The sequence below is a fragment of the Cucurbita maxima genome, unplaced genomic scaffold (genome assembly GCF_002738345.1).
Source record: "Cucurbita maxima cultivar Rimu unplaced genomic scaffold, Cmax_1.0 Cma_Scf00004, whole genome shotgun sequence".
Classification (NCBI taxonomy): Eukaryota; Viridiplantae; Streptophyta; class Magnoliopsida; order Cucurbitales; family Cucurbitaceae; genus Cucurbita; species Cucurbita maxima.
Genome location: NW_019272020.1, coordinates 4,447,697 through 4,464,041, shown reverse-complemented (window position 1 = coordinate 4,464,041; position 16,345 = coordinate 4,447,697). Strand labels below are relative to the sequence as shown.

The 16,345-nt window shown below is 40.0% G+C and overlaps 4 protein-coding genes and 1 pseudogene across 5 annotated transcripts; 1 reads left to right on the top strand and 4 right to left on the bottom strand.

Annotated features, from left to right (window-relative positions):
- Nucleotides 1-47: 47 nt before the first annotated feature.
- On the bottom strand, nt 48-5,063 carry LOC111477704. Of its 2 annotated transcripts, XM_023121585.1 has the most exons (5): nt 4,716-5,063; nt 4,165-4,333; nt 1,388-3,898; nt 857-1,293; nt 48-808 (listed from the first exon to the last, which is right to left on the bottom strand). In XM_023121585.1, the coding sequence occupies exons 1-5, from the start codon at nt 4,827-4,829 to the stop codon at nt 254-256; spliced, it is 3,786 nt and encodes a 1,261-aa protein (XP_022977353.1). In that variant the 5' UTR covers nt 4,830-5,063; the 3' UTR covers nt 48-253. The 2 variants fall into 2 exon arrangements, with proteins under 2 accessions (XP_022977353.1, XP_022977352.1); XM_023121584.1 differs by having other exon boundaries at nt 48-1,293.
- A 681-nt stretch (nt 5,064-5,744) lies between these two features.
- LOC111477713 lies at nt 5,745-8,004 on the bottom strand. The gene is made up of 3 exons (XM_023121596.1): nt 7,807-8,004; nt 6,510-7,713; nt 5,745-6,429 (listed from the first exon to the last, which is right to left on the bottom strand). Exons 2-3 carry the CDS (start codon nt 6,988-6,990, stop codon nt 5,816-5,818), a joined length of 1,095 nt encoding a protein of 364 aa, XP_022977364.1. The 5' UTR covers nt 6,991-7,713; nt 7,807-8,004; the 3' UTR covers nt 5,745-5,815.
- Nucleotides 8,005-8,074: 70 nt separating this feature from the next.
- Nucleotides 8,075-9,176, top strand: LOC111477717. The gene is made up of 3 exons (XM_023121601.1): nt 8,075-8,362; nt 8,436-8,641; nt 8,737-9,176. The coding sequence occupies exons 1-3, from the start codon at nt 8,264-8,266 to the stop codon at nt 8,966-8,968; spliced, it is 537 nt and encodes a 178-aa protein (XP_022977369.1). The 5' UTR covers nt 8,075-8,263; the 3' UTR covers nt 8,969-9,176.
- Nucleotides 9,177-9,465: 289 nt separating this feature from the next.
- On the bottom strand, nt 9,466-11,145 carry LOC111477711 (STOREKEEPER protein-like). The gene has a single exon (XM_023121594.1). The coding sequence runs from the start codon at nt 11,054-11,056 to the stop codon at nt 9,836-9,838; it is 1,221 nt and encodes a 406-aa protein (XP_022977362.1). The 5' UTR covers nt 11,057-11,145; the 3' UTR covers nt 9,466-9,835.
- Nucleotides 11,146-11,351: 206 nt separating this feature from the next.
- LOC111477718 lies at nt 11,352-15,620 on the bottom strand (annotated as a pseudogene).
- Between the last annotated feature and the right edge of the window lie 725 nt (nt 15,621-16,345).

Sequence of the window (16,345 nt, the reverse complement as noted above, 5' to 3'; positions counted from 1 at the left end):
TGTCTCTTGAATTTTCAGAATGAGAAAAGAAGTTGATGGAAGAATAATTTCGTTCTGTTTCAAGTCGTGTTTATCATAACTATGACACAGTCTTAGCATGATAATCCAGTTCAATGATGGTACATTTTCAAATGACAATGGACCTTATATGAAGAATCAGTTGAAAGAAGCACTCAATATCTCGCACAATTTGCTTTCAAGGCAATCCAGTCCAGGATCGTATAGGTTAAGCAGAGAAAGCTTAACATATCTATCAATTCGAAGCTAAGGAATTCAACTTCTTTTCATAAAGTTTGGCTCGCCGCAAAGCATCCAAGGCCTCAGCTTGCTTTCCCTGACGTTTCAATTTCACTGCCTTCACCTTTTCTGCTTTGATACGTTCCTCCAGTTGATTTCTTTCTAAGTCTGTATTTTCCATTTTATCAGTGCTGACTCTTGGTGGAGGCTTTAATGTTTCTTGTTGACCCCTAGATATGCTTGGAGCTGGATTTTCCAAACCAATAGCTTTCAAAGCAGAGAGCAGTTGAGGATCGAGAAAATCCTCAACACTTACATCTCCCGCATGCTCTTCTCCATTCATAGATGATTTTGCGTTGTCAGTTAACTGCTCTAACTGATTTTCAATGGCCTTGGCCTTTTCAAACTCTGCATCAGCTTCTTCAGTTCGACCCTCTCTACGAAATTTCAGAGCCTGTCGCTTGTGCTTGAGTGACTCCTGCTGCAACTTGAAGCGGTCACGAGCAGACATTGGTTTCTGTTCCATAGTTGATGGTCTGCCCTGCTTCCGGTCAGGTGATGGTTTCTGTTCTGCAACTGATGTGCTAGACTGCTTCCGGTCAGGCGATGGTTTGTGTTCCACAGTTGATGTGCTAGATTCCTTAAGGTCAGGTGAAGGTACATTGTTTGTGGAGATTGTCGAACTTTTTGAATTAAGTTGAACCTGACCATTGTTTTCCTCCAGCGATTTCTCCAAACGCTTTGCCTGTCGAAGTTCTTCACGAGCTTCTGACAGTTTTCCCTCTCGCTTTAATGTAACTGCCTTCTTCTTGTGAGCCAAAATTTCTTGGCGCAAGAAACTTTCGCTGCTCTGAGAACTAGAGTCCTGAGAGGATTTGTCTGCCTGGTAGCGCTGTTTTCCTTCATGACGAAGTACATCGTCTTGGTTTCCGATGCTGAAATGATCTTGGTTTGGAGCAGTAGAAATTGCCTGGAATCCAACTTCTGTGGAACGATCAGCAGCATTAGATAACACATTGGAACGAGGGATTGATAAGTCACCTTGTCGTCCATTACCTACATGAAATATCCAATTATTTCCTGTCAAATATACATTCACATTCTTACCGGGTTGGATAATTGGAACTAGAAGCTTCAGCAGCTCTCTTACCTTCCAGAGAAGTATTTCCACCTGAAGCACCTTCTCTAAACGAGGCTTGGCGCTCCTTAGAATTTAAGCGATCAGATTGACGGTAATGAACTGAATCGCCTTTGGAAAATTTTAAATTTAAAGACAGATCTGGTACTTCGTCCTTCAGACCCTCGGCAACTTGTTCTGATCCATTGCGTACCTCCTCCTCCACACCCTTCACACGGTCTAGCAAATCATCTCCTTTCAATGCTCTAAGAACTTCAGATTTGTCATCCTCAGCAGCATCATAGACGCCTGTTGGTTTTGGAGTATCCAGTTCATCCATTTGGATCTCCAACGCCTTTGCCCTTCTCAAGACTTCCTCAGCCTCATCAATGTCCCCTCTCCTTCTAAAGGCAAGAGCCTTTCTTTTCAAACTTAAAACCTCTCTCTGAATTTCACTTCTACTTTGTGGTGCAGCAACATTGATTGTAGAAGATGATTGGTTAACAGTTGGTTTTGAATCCTCGTTAATTGGCTTGACCTGCTTATGCACCGGTTCAACTTCATCACCATTCCATCCCAAGTTCTGTAGAACAGACAGTAATGTTGGGTCGTTCATATCTTCCTCAGTGACATCACCACCATCACCTTCATCAACCAACCTTCCAGAAGGGGCTTTGTGAACGTTCTCTTGGTTCCCACTATATACAGTCCTAACACTATCCCTACGCTCTATGTCCTCCATCTCAGCTTCTAAGGCCTTTGTCCTTATCAGCACTTCCTCTGCTTCCTCAGTCTCCCCTTGGCGTCTAAGAGAGAGAGCCTTTCTTTTCAATCTCAAAAGTTCTCTTTGGACTTCAGCTTTTTTTCTTAGTGGCTTAACTGCGTATTCAGGAGAATCATTTGCAGATGTCTCACTTGGTTCCGCGGGAAGTAAATCATCTTGTTTAGAGGGCTTTGAAGGGACCAATTCATCATCTTTGTCATTCCAACCTAAATTCTTAAGAACAGAAAGATATTCAGGGTCATGCATTTCTTGATCTGTTACATCTTCAACCACTTCCACATCTAGCAAATTTCTATTGAGATCCTTAGAGAGAAAATCTGGATCCTTACTCCCAATACCAACACCCACCTCTCTGATGTTTCCCCTTGAAGCATCAGCCGCTTGTTCAAGTTGTTCTTCAAGGACCTTGCATTTATTCAATTCTTTTTCTGCCTCGTCCAACCTTCCTTCCCTTCTTAAAGCCAGGGCTTTCTTTTTTATAGCAAGAAGCTCTTTCTGGATAGCTAATTTATTTTTTGAAGGAAGTTTAGGAATCAGGACTTCTGTTGTTTCAACAGTGCCACCGCCTGAAACATGGCTATCTTCTTGAGAGCTGCAGTTTTCAAGGTCTCTCTCGAGCATCTTGGCTTTCTTAAGCTGTTCCATAGCCACTGCAATATTGCCTGCACGCTTTTGATTGAGAGCCTCTCTTTTCAAGGAAATTATTTCACTTTTTATTGATTCCCTGGAAGCAGAAGGTTGGGAATCCTCAGTCCATCCTAAGGTTTCTAAAGCAGCAGAAATTTCTGGATCTTCCATGTCTTCATCTGTCACTTCAAAGTTAATGTCCGAAATAATATTATTAGCAGCCCCTAAAAGATTATCAAGATCAAGATCAAGATTTCCCTTGTACTGAAATGAAATATCTTCGTGTTTATTATCATCCAAACTACGCACCAATGCAGATAGCTCATCATCTGACTCCTCATCAGCCCCACCCAAGAGTTCTTGTTCTTCAAGCTGCTTTTCTAAAACTTTAGCTTTCTTAAGTTCCTCCTTGGCTTCTGCTAGCTTGCCTTCACGTTTCAACATTAGAGCCTTTCTTTTGTGAGCAACAACTTGGGTATTATCAATGCTATGAACACTCTTAGCTTTATCAGTTTTTTGTAAGACCCCCCCAAGAAGAGAAGATAGTTCACCCTCTAAACTCATTGTAGCTGATTTTTTTTCCTCGGCATGAATATCCATATCAGACCATCCAAGTTCTCTGAGTTCAGCATTAAGGTCATGCTTTTCTTTACTACTTTGTAGACTAGGCTTCATGTTCCTACCAGATGAGCCACCTATATTTGGGTCTTCACCTGCATTACCAGAAGTTAAAGCTTTTCTGCGGCTTCTTCTTATGGAAATTTCCAAAGCGTCAGCTTTTCTCTCGAGCTCTTTTCCTCTCTTGAACGCTTTTAATGCTTCCTCAGATTTGCCTTCTCCTTTAAGAACTTTATATTTCTTTTTTTCATCTACAGCTTGCTGGCGCAATTGCTCCGGACTACTAGATTCCATTTTATTCTCCAGATGATTAGGTAAACTACTGGATGCCTCTCCTTCCCCATCAAGGTCTATGAACTCTGGAGTATTTGAACTCTGTACACCAGTGGTAGTCCTTCCAATAGTAGAAAAACTGTTGGCATTTGATTCTTGCACTGAAGATGATGATTCATTTCTATCACTACCAAGAATCTTGGCCAAAATGTCATCCTCGGGCTTTGTCGACTTCAAGCTACCTACATGATAAATGACAACGATATGACTTCTTAAAAAAACAACGGAATAAAAAATGACAGAAGATGTTAGATGTGGGTATGGTAAGAGTGCATTCAGTGCCGAGCATACCGGCATATCACAAAAGAACGAGAAAGTAATTCATGTCAATGAATTGTACAAAGCTTAAACACGTTCAATTTCAAATTGTAGTTATAGACTGGATGTTTTTATAAATTTATTTTGAGGAAGATAATAAACATGTAGAACAATTTCCATAATGATATACCTCTTCCAGTTCTGCTTTTGTGTCCATGCCGAAGCTCAAACCTTGCAGCTTCTTCTAGCTTTTTGCAAGGTTCGCATATGCGCACAGGAGAATCACCCTGTCCACGCAAAACTATTCTCTGCTGCGTGCAACTACCGCAAAATATTCCCCCGCACCTCCGACAATGATGCTGAAAACCCAGAATGCATACGCATCAAAATAATTAACAAGTGCTATCAGCTACCTATAACAATCTATACAGCCGTTTAAATGATTCATGTTTTAATCACAAATTTGATCCCCATGATGATTCAACAGTCATATTGATTGCAGCCCTAGTGCTACCAAGTCAATCCCTTATACTTCCATACAAAGAAATTAGACACTTTGAGAACAAAAATTTGGCTTCCTTGTTTCCAACTAAGAAAAGAATAAAGAATCATAATAGAATTTACTAAGACGATACTATCATGATGATCTATACAGTGCATCAAAAGAGAGGGAAAAAAAAAAAAGAAAACGATTAAAAGATGCAATATGAAGAAAACCAAAGATTAAAAGTAAAATAGGACCTTGCGATTGATGAAGGTGAACTGAGACGAACATCCTTGACAATGAGAAGCATCCACCACCCAGTTGTTCCCTCGAAGAGACGGCCTAGCCGGCAATCCGATCTTCTCCAACATCTCGGCTACCGGAGGGAATTAAAATCCAAAAGATATCAAATAAACGAATTCAAACGAAAGATCTGATAAAAGCCAGCTTTTCGAAGATCTTCAATTTTCTTTCACAGTCGGGCGTACGTTTTCCAGGACTGGAAATCGATTGGTTTTAGGAGGAGGAAAGGTAGAAGAAGGAAATTGCAGACCAGAGAGGCCGTAACGACGACTACGGATGAAGTAATTCTGCAAGGTGAAGGACAGGCAACGACGCCGTATAGAACATGGTCCATTGTTGACGGTTGAATTGACGCCGTTTCATAATAGACCGACGTATCTGGGCCTCGACTATGGGCCTCCACCTACGCAAATGGCCCACGTGGGGAAAAAACTCATTAATAGTACAAAATAAATACGATTAAAACTAACCACTTTCATTTTTAAAAGATTTGATTTTTTTTTTATTTTAATTTTAAAAATGATATATTTGGTTTTAGAAGTTCAAATTATATTTCTAATTAATCGTTTTAAAATAATATTCTAGTAACTTAGATTAATCACCGCTAGTAACTAGTTAGGTACAATCATGAAACTATTGGTCATACTTAACCGCTAAAACCGACAATATTGATTGAAGGTGAGCTTGAACGGTTAAAAATACTTTGGCCAAATGTCGAGAAATTGAAGAGAGTTTGTGGATGAACCGAGTATGGCTCCCATGTCGCTACACTTGCAGCCATGGGTGCAGAAAGGGGCTGGACAGTGCAATGGCAGCCATGAGTATGGACCTTAAAAACAACCATTCTCCACTCATCCATCACTTTCCAAGTTTTTACTGTATTTTCCCCATGTTTTGGATTCACCGATTTCCTTTGGTTGCGTTCATCTTGTATTTACTTTTTAATCTACCAGAAATTACTTCGGAAAGTTACCACAACCTGGTCGGATCAAATTCGTATTCAATAATCATCAGAAGAAACTCATAAGACATACAAATGCCTAATTTTTCCTAATCACCGTCTGTAAGTTACCACGAAACAAGGAAGTACAGCTTCAGGATTGAACACAAACAATTCTTCCTGTTTTGAATTCTGTCCCGTTTTCCCACTCGACGATTCGAACCCAGAACCAGAATTGGCGTTCATTTCATCTTCCTCCTTGCATCCACCACAGACCCTCCCTGCAATCACTCTGCACACCATTAAGGCTCTTCTTAAGCCGCCCATATCTTCTTCATTCATCTCAATACATTCGAAGGCTCTTCCACTTGTTGAGCATGTAAATACGCCTTTATTAAACCCATGTCTTAAAATTTGGCAAACTCCACAGCTATCCAAATTGCATAAAATCTGAGACCCATTTGCCGCTGCTAATGGGCAAGCAATCGTCGTGCCATAGAACCTCAAGAGCTCGTTTCCGTCGACTAAACAACGTGGGTTTTGCTGCTCCAGTTTGCTCGCTTTGCTTTTCACCGTTGCTCTGTACTCTTCAAACAGAGACAGAGTTCTTGGGGAATTGCGGACTTTGAAAACATTCTCAATGTGGTGGGATTTTGACATTGGCCAAGTTCTTTGGCAGATTAATTCTATCACTTTCCAGGATGAATCCTCCTGCGCTAATTCTCTGACTGCAAATGGAAACTAATTCATTATAATCTATGATTTGAAGAGTTCAAGAAACAGAGGAAGCAGTTTAATCTTTCATTACCGGCATGCTTGGAAAGATGATGGGACTCCATGGCATCCGAATTCTTAAAAAGCCCACCACATTCTTGACAAATCAATTCAGAACCATCGTGGAATTGGTTAATTCTGTCGTAAGTTGCAGAAGTGGCATGCCCATTTCTTGTAACAGAGGTTTTATGGAGTTCAAGACTGGTTTTTTCTTCGTGGGGAACAGAGAAGCTATCCGTTTTAGTTTGTGCTTCAATTTCATGGGTCATGGTGAGGAGAACTTCACTGTTCGCCATTGATCTGGAGCTGGAGCTTGGAGATGGCTTCTGCGAGTGTCTTTTGCTTCCACAAATGATGTCTCTGAGGTTAGATTTAGACCTTAAACAACCAGATGAATCTCGGTCTGTTCTTTCCTTGGAGTTTGAATCACTAATGGCTTCTGGAACATGAACATCACAAAGGAATGATTTGGTGCAGGATAGTGATCTCTTCAGAGTACACCAAACCTCTGGCATTCTACAGTTCTGCTCTTCCACTGGTCTCTAACGATTCTTCTGAGAAACCCTTGAATTTGTCTGCCGCTGCGGTCTAAAATGGAAAGTGGAACCAAATTTTCTCATCAAAATGTTCCTATTTCTGGTACACCTTTTCCCTAATCTTCTGCGAACTCTTTCCTATCTCGAAACACCCACAAAACGAATTATGTAAAGGAATTAATGGGGTTGGAAGCGTTTTTCTCCACAAAAAGTAACTTGCTTTATTTTGATACTACTACATCGTGTTCAAATACATTGAAATTTTTGGTGGAGTGAGCTCCAGCCGCCATTTCCCAACACAAGATACAGGATGAGAACAATGGAAGAACATAGTCAGCTACATACACTGCCACCACTTTCCTTAAACGACCAAATACAGTCGAAACTAGTTGCAGAGACATTTTTCATCATGGGAGACTAGATGACAGTTCAAGCCAGAACCATCAATGCCCACAAATTGTCTCAAGGAAACTCGAAAACAACATGATCCACAGAGAGAATGCATAGCAAGGTAATCAAAACCAAGACCTCATACTGATGAATATGTATTCCTTACTTATAAACCCATAATCAACCCCTTAATTAACCGATATGGGACTCCAATTCCAACCATCTTTAACAGCTTCATCCTCTGCTCGGCTTCATCTTCCACCAAACACAATCTCACACTCGTGCTATTCTTCAACTTTAGTCAGCACACAACTAATCAAATAAGCAAAGACTGTTGAAGGTATCTCTCAGATAATGACACTAAATCAAACGAGTTCCAACTTTACCCACAGTTAGAATTCTCACAAGTCTCAGTAGTGATGATCACATAACAAGTAGTGGGATACGAAAAGAAAAAAAGAACCCAGCTCTTTTAACTGTGTTATATTCCAAAGAGCTTTTTGGTGGATTAAAAAGCTTGACGAGGGAGAGTAAAGATTAGGGAAACAGTGAGAGAAGGATACTCAGCCTGCTCTGCTGGAGATGCCCAACTTTCCTTGCACCCTGTGACAAGAATCAGCATCTAAACATAAAAAGGAAGACGTAGGAAAGAAAATTTGAAGGAGAAAAGAAGCTTTTACAACGTTATTACATCTAAATCTAAGGCATCACATATAAGTTTGTTAACCTGCAAGCTGGCCTTTCCTTTATTCGAATTCCATCCTATTAATGTAGGGTACTTATAAAGCATTCTTCACAAAGCATACAGTCCTTGCCTGTGATTTCCTATTGAGTTCCTTTCCTCCCATTTGTTTCTGCAAAAATGCAGAAAGCTTCTGGTTTTGTTGTCTGCATCTTGGTTATTGTTATGGATGTTACAGCCGGAATTCTTGGAATTCAAGCTGAAGTAGCTCAAAACAAGGTATATTGAAAGCTGGAGTCAAAATTGTTATGGGATATTTTGTTTTTCAAATGATTTTGTGTACTTTTGACAGGTGAACCATTTCAAAATGTGGATATTTGAGTGTAAAGACCCAAGCTATAATGCTTTCAAGCTAGGCTTGGCTGCAGCCATACTGCTGGGCCTTGCTCACGCCATTGCCAACCTGGTTGGTGGGTGCGTTTATGTTCGATCTGCTCAAGAATACAAAGGATTAACCTCTAACAAGCAACTTGCTGCGGGTTCACTCGTCTTTGCATGGTGAGTAGCGGCTTTCCCTTCGCTCTGAAGTCCTAATAGACTAGTCATTTGAAAACACACATAAACTGGATGTTTTTGAATGTCAAATACACCAGGATTGCACTTGTGGTTGGATTCTCGTTGCTCATCTCTGGGGCGATGTATAACACCAGGTCAAGAAAATCATGCGGGCTTGCTCACAGTCATCTTCTGTCTATAGGCGGGATCGTGTGCTTCGTACACGGCTTGTTTGCAGTTGCTTACTATGTTTCTGCCACAGCAGGACACAGGGAGGGGACGAGGCCGCCACCACAGGGGCACCCTGCCGGAGCTACAGGCCACGTTTAGCCCCCTCTGATCTTCATGTTTTCCTGAGAAAACTAACTTCCGGATGTTAATTCAACTCGTAGCTAGTACATTCGGGGAAATAGCTCTCCTTGCTAATAGAAAATCATATTCCTGTTGTTCAGAGATCGTAAAATATGCCTTCTATAAGAACTAATGTACTAATCTGCAATTTGGAAATGGGGTTATATACCATATTTTTATTATAAAATTCTTGTTTCGACAGAATTTGAAAGTCATCTTCAAACTTGAGAAGATTCATTCAATTATAACCAGAATTTTGTATAATTGTTATAAGATCATAATCTGCGAACACTAAAAGAACATTAATCAAACAGTCACAAACCTATTCACCCCATTCAGCACCTATATGAGCAATTCATCCACGACAAGAGAACCGTAATTTACACCTCCATGGGATTTCCTTACCTCAAATTAAACATAGAGAAAATCATAATATTCATGATGTTCAATTTCTGAAAACGCCAAGAAAAGAAGCATCCAACAAACATCGTGAATGATAGTATAATACCCATACCAGAGTAAGACAGAAAGTCACCTGTTTAAAAATGAGGAAAATAAAAAGCAGTTGTTCTTGGGAGAGAAACAAAAAGATAAATACACCATCACTAGAATAAACCGACGTCAATACCACATATAAGTAGTAGAAATTCACCAACAGAAGTAGAGATTTATGCATAGTCGGTAGTAACTTACCCTAAGTTCTCGAGGATATAAATAAAATCAGACAAATTTAGAAGTATGACAATCCTAATCCTAGACAAAACAACAAACAACATGAATAAATTTGAGCTCTGAACTATCAATCTGAAAGCTGAAGCATTATACTCTAGTCCGAAGTCCAAATCCTTACTTGTCAGATGATTTGTAGGCGTCTAGTATCAACTTTGCCTGGTCCCTAATCAAATCCGTCCTCTTTAGAAAAAGCTCTAGTTCTGCAAGATGCAATTTCTTCCACTCCTCCTCCAGCTCTGTTCTCTTGGATTGCCCTATTAAATTTAATCCTGGCTTCAAAAAACTTTCTGGAAAGCCAGCAGCACCCAAAGACCTTTCAAATGCAACAAAACCATCCATGCACCCTGAAGGAGCTTCGTTATCATCAATTTTCATCTTATCATCATCCTTTGGGGCATCAGAAGAAGGAAACAACTCAGCTTTCAGTGAAGCCAGTGTCTTTGTGGAGCTACCTCTTTGATTCTTCTTTGGAGTGCCATTAGCATTTGGCTTGGGCTGCTCCACAACCGGAGTCCGAGTAATTCCTTCGCCCCCCCATATTTTCTTTGACAGTTCAAAACCTTTTTGTTCGTGGGGTTTTGAAAATGTTGGGTCGGCACCCTTTTTACCTCTATCAACATTGTTCCTGTATTTCTTCTTCAATCGACGTATCTTATCCACTAACTGGGCCCTGGTTACGTCGACGTGAAGAGATTTCTTGATGAAATCATGAAAGGCATTCATATCAAGAGCTGGGTCAGCACCCTTCTTGGCTGTATAATCAATTATGCCGTTCAGTATAGCAATCTCATCGTCCTCACTCCATAGTCTCTGAAACAACTTCTTGGATTCGTCAACAGATTTCTTGGAATCATCGTCCGCGACAACCCCATCATCAGCGTCAGCCTCAGAACTCTTTGGCCGTTTTGCATCTCTTACTGTCTCACTAGGCCTCTTCAAAGACGATCGCGCAGGCGTAGCTGAGGCAGAAGGCTTGGATCTGGGCTTTTTCACCTTCGGAGCCTCTTCAATCGGATTAGAGGTAATCGGCTGTACGTTTCTTTCGGATGTTCCCGAATCGGTATCGGATCCGGAGCCGCTGTCTGAGGAAGAAGACTGAGCGTGAGTGTTAGAAGCAAGTTCAGATTTCTTCGATGCTGTTTTTTTATCGACAGCAGGAGTAGAAGGAAGAGCAGTAGACTTTTTGGGTTTCTGACCTTGAGTTTCTTCTTCATCCTCTTCAGAGGAAGATCCGTCTCTGGACACACCTTCCTCTTCCTCACCCGATGAGGTTTCTTCTAATTCGGAGGAAGACGCTGCCGGCGGCTCATCCAACGGAGACCGTTTGGGAGCCATATACGGAGACGTAAATTGGGGTTTGTTTCGCCTGCAGTGCTAGGGTTTGATCAGGAACAAAACTCTGAGCTTCACGTGGCCTTATTAAACCCGATAATTGTTAACGTAAGATTAAATTCTTGTATTTTCAATCATTTTCTAAAAGATAAATTTCAAATTTTAAAAATTTAAATACTTATTAAACATTTTTTAAAATTTAGGAGCAAAATATATATTTATATATATAATTAAAATTTTAGATATTTTTGATGAAATTTGTATTTAACTTCACATTTATATATATATACTTTTTTTTTTGTTAAATTACAAGTTTACAGAATAAACTGGTTTTTGCCGATTCTTCTTTAATATAAAGGCTCTCAGATAGACTATGCTGTGATCTTTGTGTGTAATCATCGACATGCTGTGGCAAGTTTGAGGCATTGCTCTGCAGCAAAAATCCGGGGCTCAAAGGTACAAGAAGAGTGAAGGAGTTGTGAGCATGACAACAGCTGGAGCCATGGTGGGTCTGCTCTCTACGTTTTCTTGAACACACAGTAATCCTAGATGGATGCATCTCACCATTTCATCAATGGCCCCGACATTCCCTTTCATCCAGTTCTTCCATGTCTTCTTTACCAAATTTGTGTTAAGCTTAGCAAGGAAACAAACGTTTGTAAAACATTTATACTCACGTAGCTCAGAAGGTCAACTGTTCTTTTGGCCACTCACGATCTCTAGCAGAATTATACCAAAACTAAACACATCTGATTTCACTGAAAAATATCCATACAACGCGTACTCTGGAGCCATATATCCGCTTGAAATAAAAAACACTCAATCTTATAAGATATCCTAAATTTTGTAGAAAATACTGAAAGTGAATGATGAAAACTTACCATGTTCCCTTAATTTTACTTGTATCACCATCAGACTGATCAGTTGAACATAACCTTGCCATTCCAAAATCAGTGATTTTTGGATTTAGCTCTGCATCTAATAAAATATTGTTAGCTTTAAGATCCAAGATCGTGATGGATGACTTTGTGTTAAGGATATTTAGTAATAAATTATAGTTTACCATATATATTATATTTGATATTTTATTATAGGGCAAATATCTAATATTTGCCTTATTATCATAGGTATCTTTCCATTTATTGTTATTTCCATTTATTACTATTTCCATATCCTTGTAATTCATTTGATTATAAATAAGATAACTCTCACACCATTTAGGAGTGGTGGATTAATCAAACATTCACAAGGTATCAGAGCTCTTTCGGTTTAACAACCCTGATCCTTTCTTTTCAATGGCTTTTGAATCCTCTAATCTTCTTCTCCATCACCCCTGCTGGTTTTGACGCCGCAGGGGCAGTCTTCATGGTTGCCGTAGTCGGAGCCGATTGATTACTCTTCGGCTCCACCCTATTGACCTCCAAATCACCTTTCGTCATACTCTGTACATACAACCTTACCTTTTCCAACCAAATTGGTTTTCCCCTTGGCCAATATAGTCTCTCTCATTTTCTTCCCAATCAACATTCATCCTTCACATAAACCCTAACCTAAACCTATCAACCTTTTGCAGAAATTTACCTTCGGAATCTGGGTGCCGCACTGGCCTATTTGCCAACCAAGTTGCCGCCGCCCTTCCTGCCAAAATTGGCTTCTTCGCCCGATGAGGTGACTCTTTTGACTGCCCTTCTCGCCAAAATTGGCTTCTTCGCCCAATGTGGCGACTCTTCCGGCTTAACCATTGTCTTTGTCCCTTGCTCTAGGTTTCCCCTTCTACTTTTTGGGGTTAGAAATATTCTCACCAGAGCCAAGGCAGCATCGTCGCTAAGCGACAATCCCTCTTCATGGGTTAGACATATTCTCGCCGAAGCCAAGGCAGCATCGCCACTGAGCGGCGATTCCTCTGCAATTTTTGATGGCCAAGAACCGGGTTGTTAGCATCTTCATGAAAAGTGTTTCTCGACCTCTTTGAATTTTTCAGATTCAAGCTTCACGTTCGTTTAAATCCGACGCTTAGCTTGCGGTGGGGTGTTAAGGATATTTAGTAATAAATTATAGTTTACCATATATATTATATTTGATATTTTATNTCATAGGTATCTTTCCATTTATTGTTATTTCCATTTATTACTATTTCCATATCCTTGTAATTCATTTGATTATAAATAAGATAACTCTCACACCATTTAGGAGTGGTGGATTAATCAAACATTCACACTTTGAATCGAGAATCTTCGTGTAAATACACAAGTCCATGACTGATGCCAACTATAATTCTGTAACGTCTCGACCAGTCCAAATATCGACGTTGAATTGGATCTGCATTTTCATTTGATAAGTATATAGCTGCTGAGTTTATGAGAAGATGCCCAAGAACATAGAACAAAGTGGGAATAGGTTACCAAATATGAAACGATCTAGGCTTGAGTTCAGTAAAAGCTCGTAGATGAGGAGTCTTTCATTTCTCTCAAAGCAAAAGCCAAGAAGTCGAACCAGGTTCCGATGTTGTAGCTTAGCAACCAGTAAGACTTCATTTTTGAATTCGAAGTCACCCTGTTGCGAACCTTGAGCTAGCCTTTTCACAGCCACTTCTTGTCCATTCGAAAGCTTACCCTGAAGATGCATAAACAAGGAAAAACCCTTTTAAGTCTTCTACCCTGTTGAAACAAAATGCTATACTTTGTCATTTTAATATGGTTCGGGTACAGCTTAAGCTCACCGCTAGTAGTTATTGTCCGTTTTGGCCCATTACATATAGCCGTCAGCCTCACGGTTTTAAAACGCCACTAGGGAGAGATTTCCACACCCTTATAAGAAATGTTTTGTTCCCCTCTCCAACCAATGTGGGATATAAAGCCTGATGTTTGTCGAAGCTGCCTCAATGACTATATATTTTCTCAAACGGCTATGCCTAAGCAGAAAGAAGCATTCCTTATAAGGGTGTGGAAACCTTTCCCTAACAAATGTGTTTTAAAATCATGAGATTGATGACTATACATAATAGACTAGCAGACGATATCTGCTAGCGTTCATTCAATTACTTTATAAACAGCACCAAATCCACCTTCCCCAAGTTGTTTATTTGAGATAGCAAAGTCATCTGTTGCATCTCTAATCGTCTTGAAATCATATTGCAAGAAATTCACAGGGCTAATGTCATCATGATCAGTAGCTTCACAAGTCGTGAGGTGACATAGAATTAGCAATTTAGCAGAAATTCACTCTATCAAGATCATAATTTTAAAAAGAAAAACTTGGGTTTTGAAGAAGATAATGTGATCTTACTCTCAACTCTTCCACTCAACTTTCTGGATCGCAAAAACGTGTAGATGCCAATGGCGAAAACCGAAACAGCCACAAACGGTAGAACTATTACAATGGTCGTGCGTACGACGTTCTTCTTCTTGTCTGAAAACAAACAACATCAATAAGACTCGTTTGATAACTATTTGACTTTTTGTATGTTCAAAAATTATGGAACATAATCATAAACCGAACCTTCTGAAGACGTGGCATTGCTAGATGGAACAAAAACTAGCGGCAGTGGTGGTGAAACCAGTAGAGGATCAAAGAAGGGGGACATCTGATATCTAACGTTACAGCTGGGTGAAAAAAGTCTCCAAGCTACGCTACAACATGCTGGAATTTTTTGGATCGCTGAATCTAAGCAAGCATCACATTCAATTTGAAACAAATCAGGTGTGCACTGCAGAAGTGCATATATTCTCCCCAACCCTTCTCCAAATATATCTCCAGCTGCATACTTTCGTAAAGAATCACCTGAAGAAGCATTATCTTTCAAGCTATACAGCAATGTCCTCAGGTTGTGCTTGAACAGATCTTCCTTTATGACACTGTCGTTTTTCATCAACGCTATGTACATGGGTTCAGCTTCCATTGTGCCAAACATGCGACGACTTGAATAGCGCAACATACAGTTATCATACCACCCAATAGCTTCCTTCTGCTTAGGACATAGCCGTGTGAGAAAATATATAGAGTCGTTGAGGCAGCTTCGACAAACATCAGGCTTCGTATCTCCTCGGCAGAGCGCCATGGCATTGGTTCATTCTGAGCTTTGACCATAGGAAAAATTGTAAAAGCCATTGCCACTATCTTTGGCAGTGGCAATGGAAGAGAGTACATGATCGAGGTTGGTCTTGTAGGTGCTGTTGCTGGTGAAGTTCCCTACTTGATACATGCAGACATGGTTGACAAAGACTGGCTGAGTAGCACAAATTCTGGCAAAGAAAAACAAGGCAAAATGAAGAAAGAATGCCATATAATGTTCGCTATAACAACAGGAGAGTTACAGAAAACCATGACATATAGGAGCTTCCCTTTTAATGAGCGTAATGAAGGTCGTTGGCTTATCTTTCCACCAATGAAGAATGCTTTAACTTCTGAGCTTCGGCTTACGACTTTCCTTTATTTTAATAGAAGTTTTATTGTATGAACTACTTTATTAATGAATTCTGAATAGTGCATAACATCCGCCGTTATCAGGCAAGCTTAATAAATTGCAGATTGAATTTCCAACCAACTCAGAAAGCTCAGTTTTTTCTCAATCTTAATAAAACAACATAAGAATTTGATAAAAATAATGGGCACAAGACTCTTCATTGTCAAGCGGTTGACAACGTGAGAGTCATGCCCACTGCTAGCAGGTATTATCCGCTTTGGTTTGTTACGTATAACCGTCAACCTCACGATTGTTAAGACATGTCTTCTAGGGAGAGTTTTCCACACCTTATAATGAATGTTTTGTTTCCCTCTACAACCGATGTGGAATCTCACAATCCACTTCCTTAGGAGCCAGCATCCTCGCTACCAGATCATTCGGTGTTTGGTTATGATACCATTTGTAACAGTCCAGACCCATCATTTGGTGTCTATCATTGATATCATTTGTAACAGTCCAAGCCCACTGCTAGCAAATATTGTCTGCTTTTGCCCGTTTCGTGTAATCATCAGCCTCATAGTTTTTAAAATACATTTAAGGAGAGGCTTCAACAATCATCTACTAGAATCCTAGCTTCAGAAACTTTCTTGCCAGCTCTAGAAAACCCTTCAACAATCAAGAAAACAACAAACAACAATCCCCTAAGTTCTTCACGATCCCCGTTTGACTTGTAATAGAGGATAGCTTGGCTGAAGAGTTCTGATAAAAGTCGTCCGTCTATCTAAAGCTCCTGCATTTTTTTCCCTTCTTTTAAATGTTACAAAGATCCCTTTTTCCAAACTCATCTTCATGTTAGATGAACACAACTCTCCATAATAGCATAATATTGT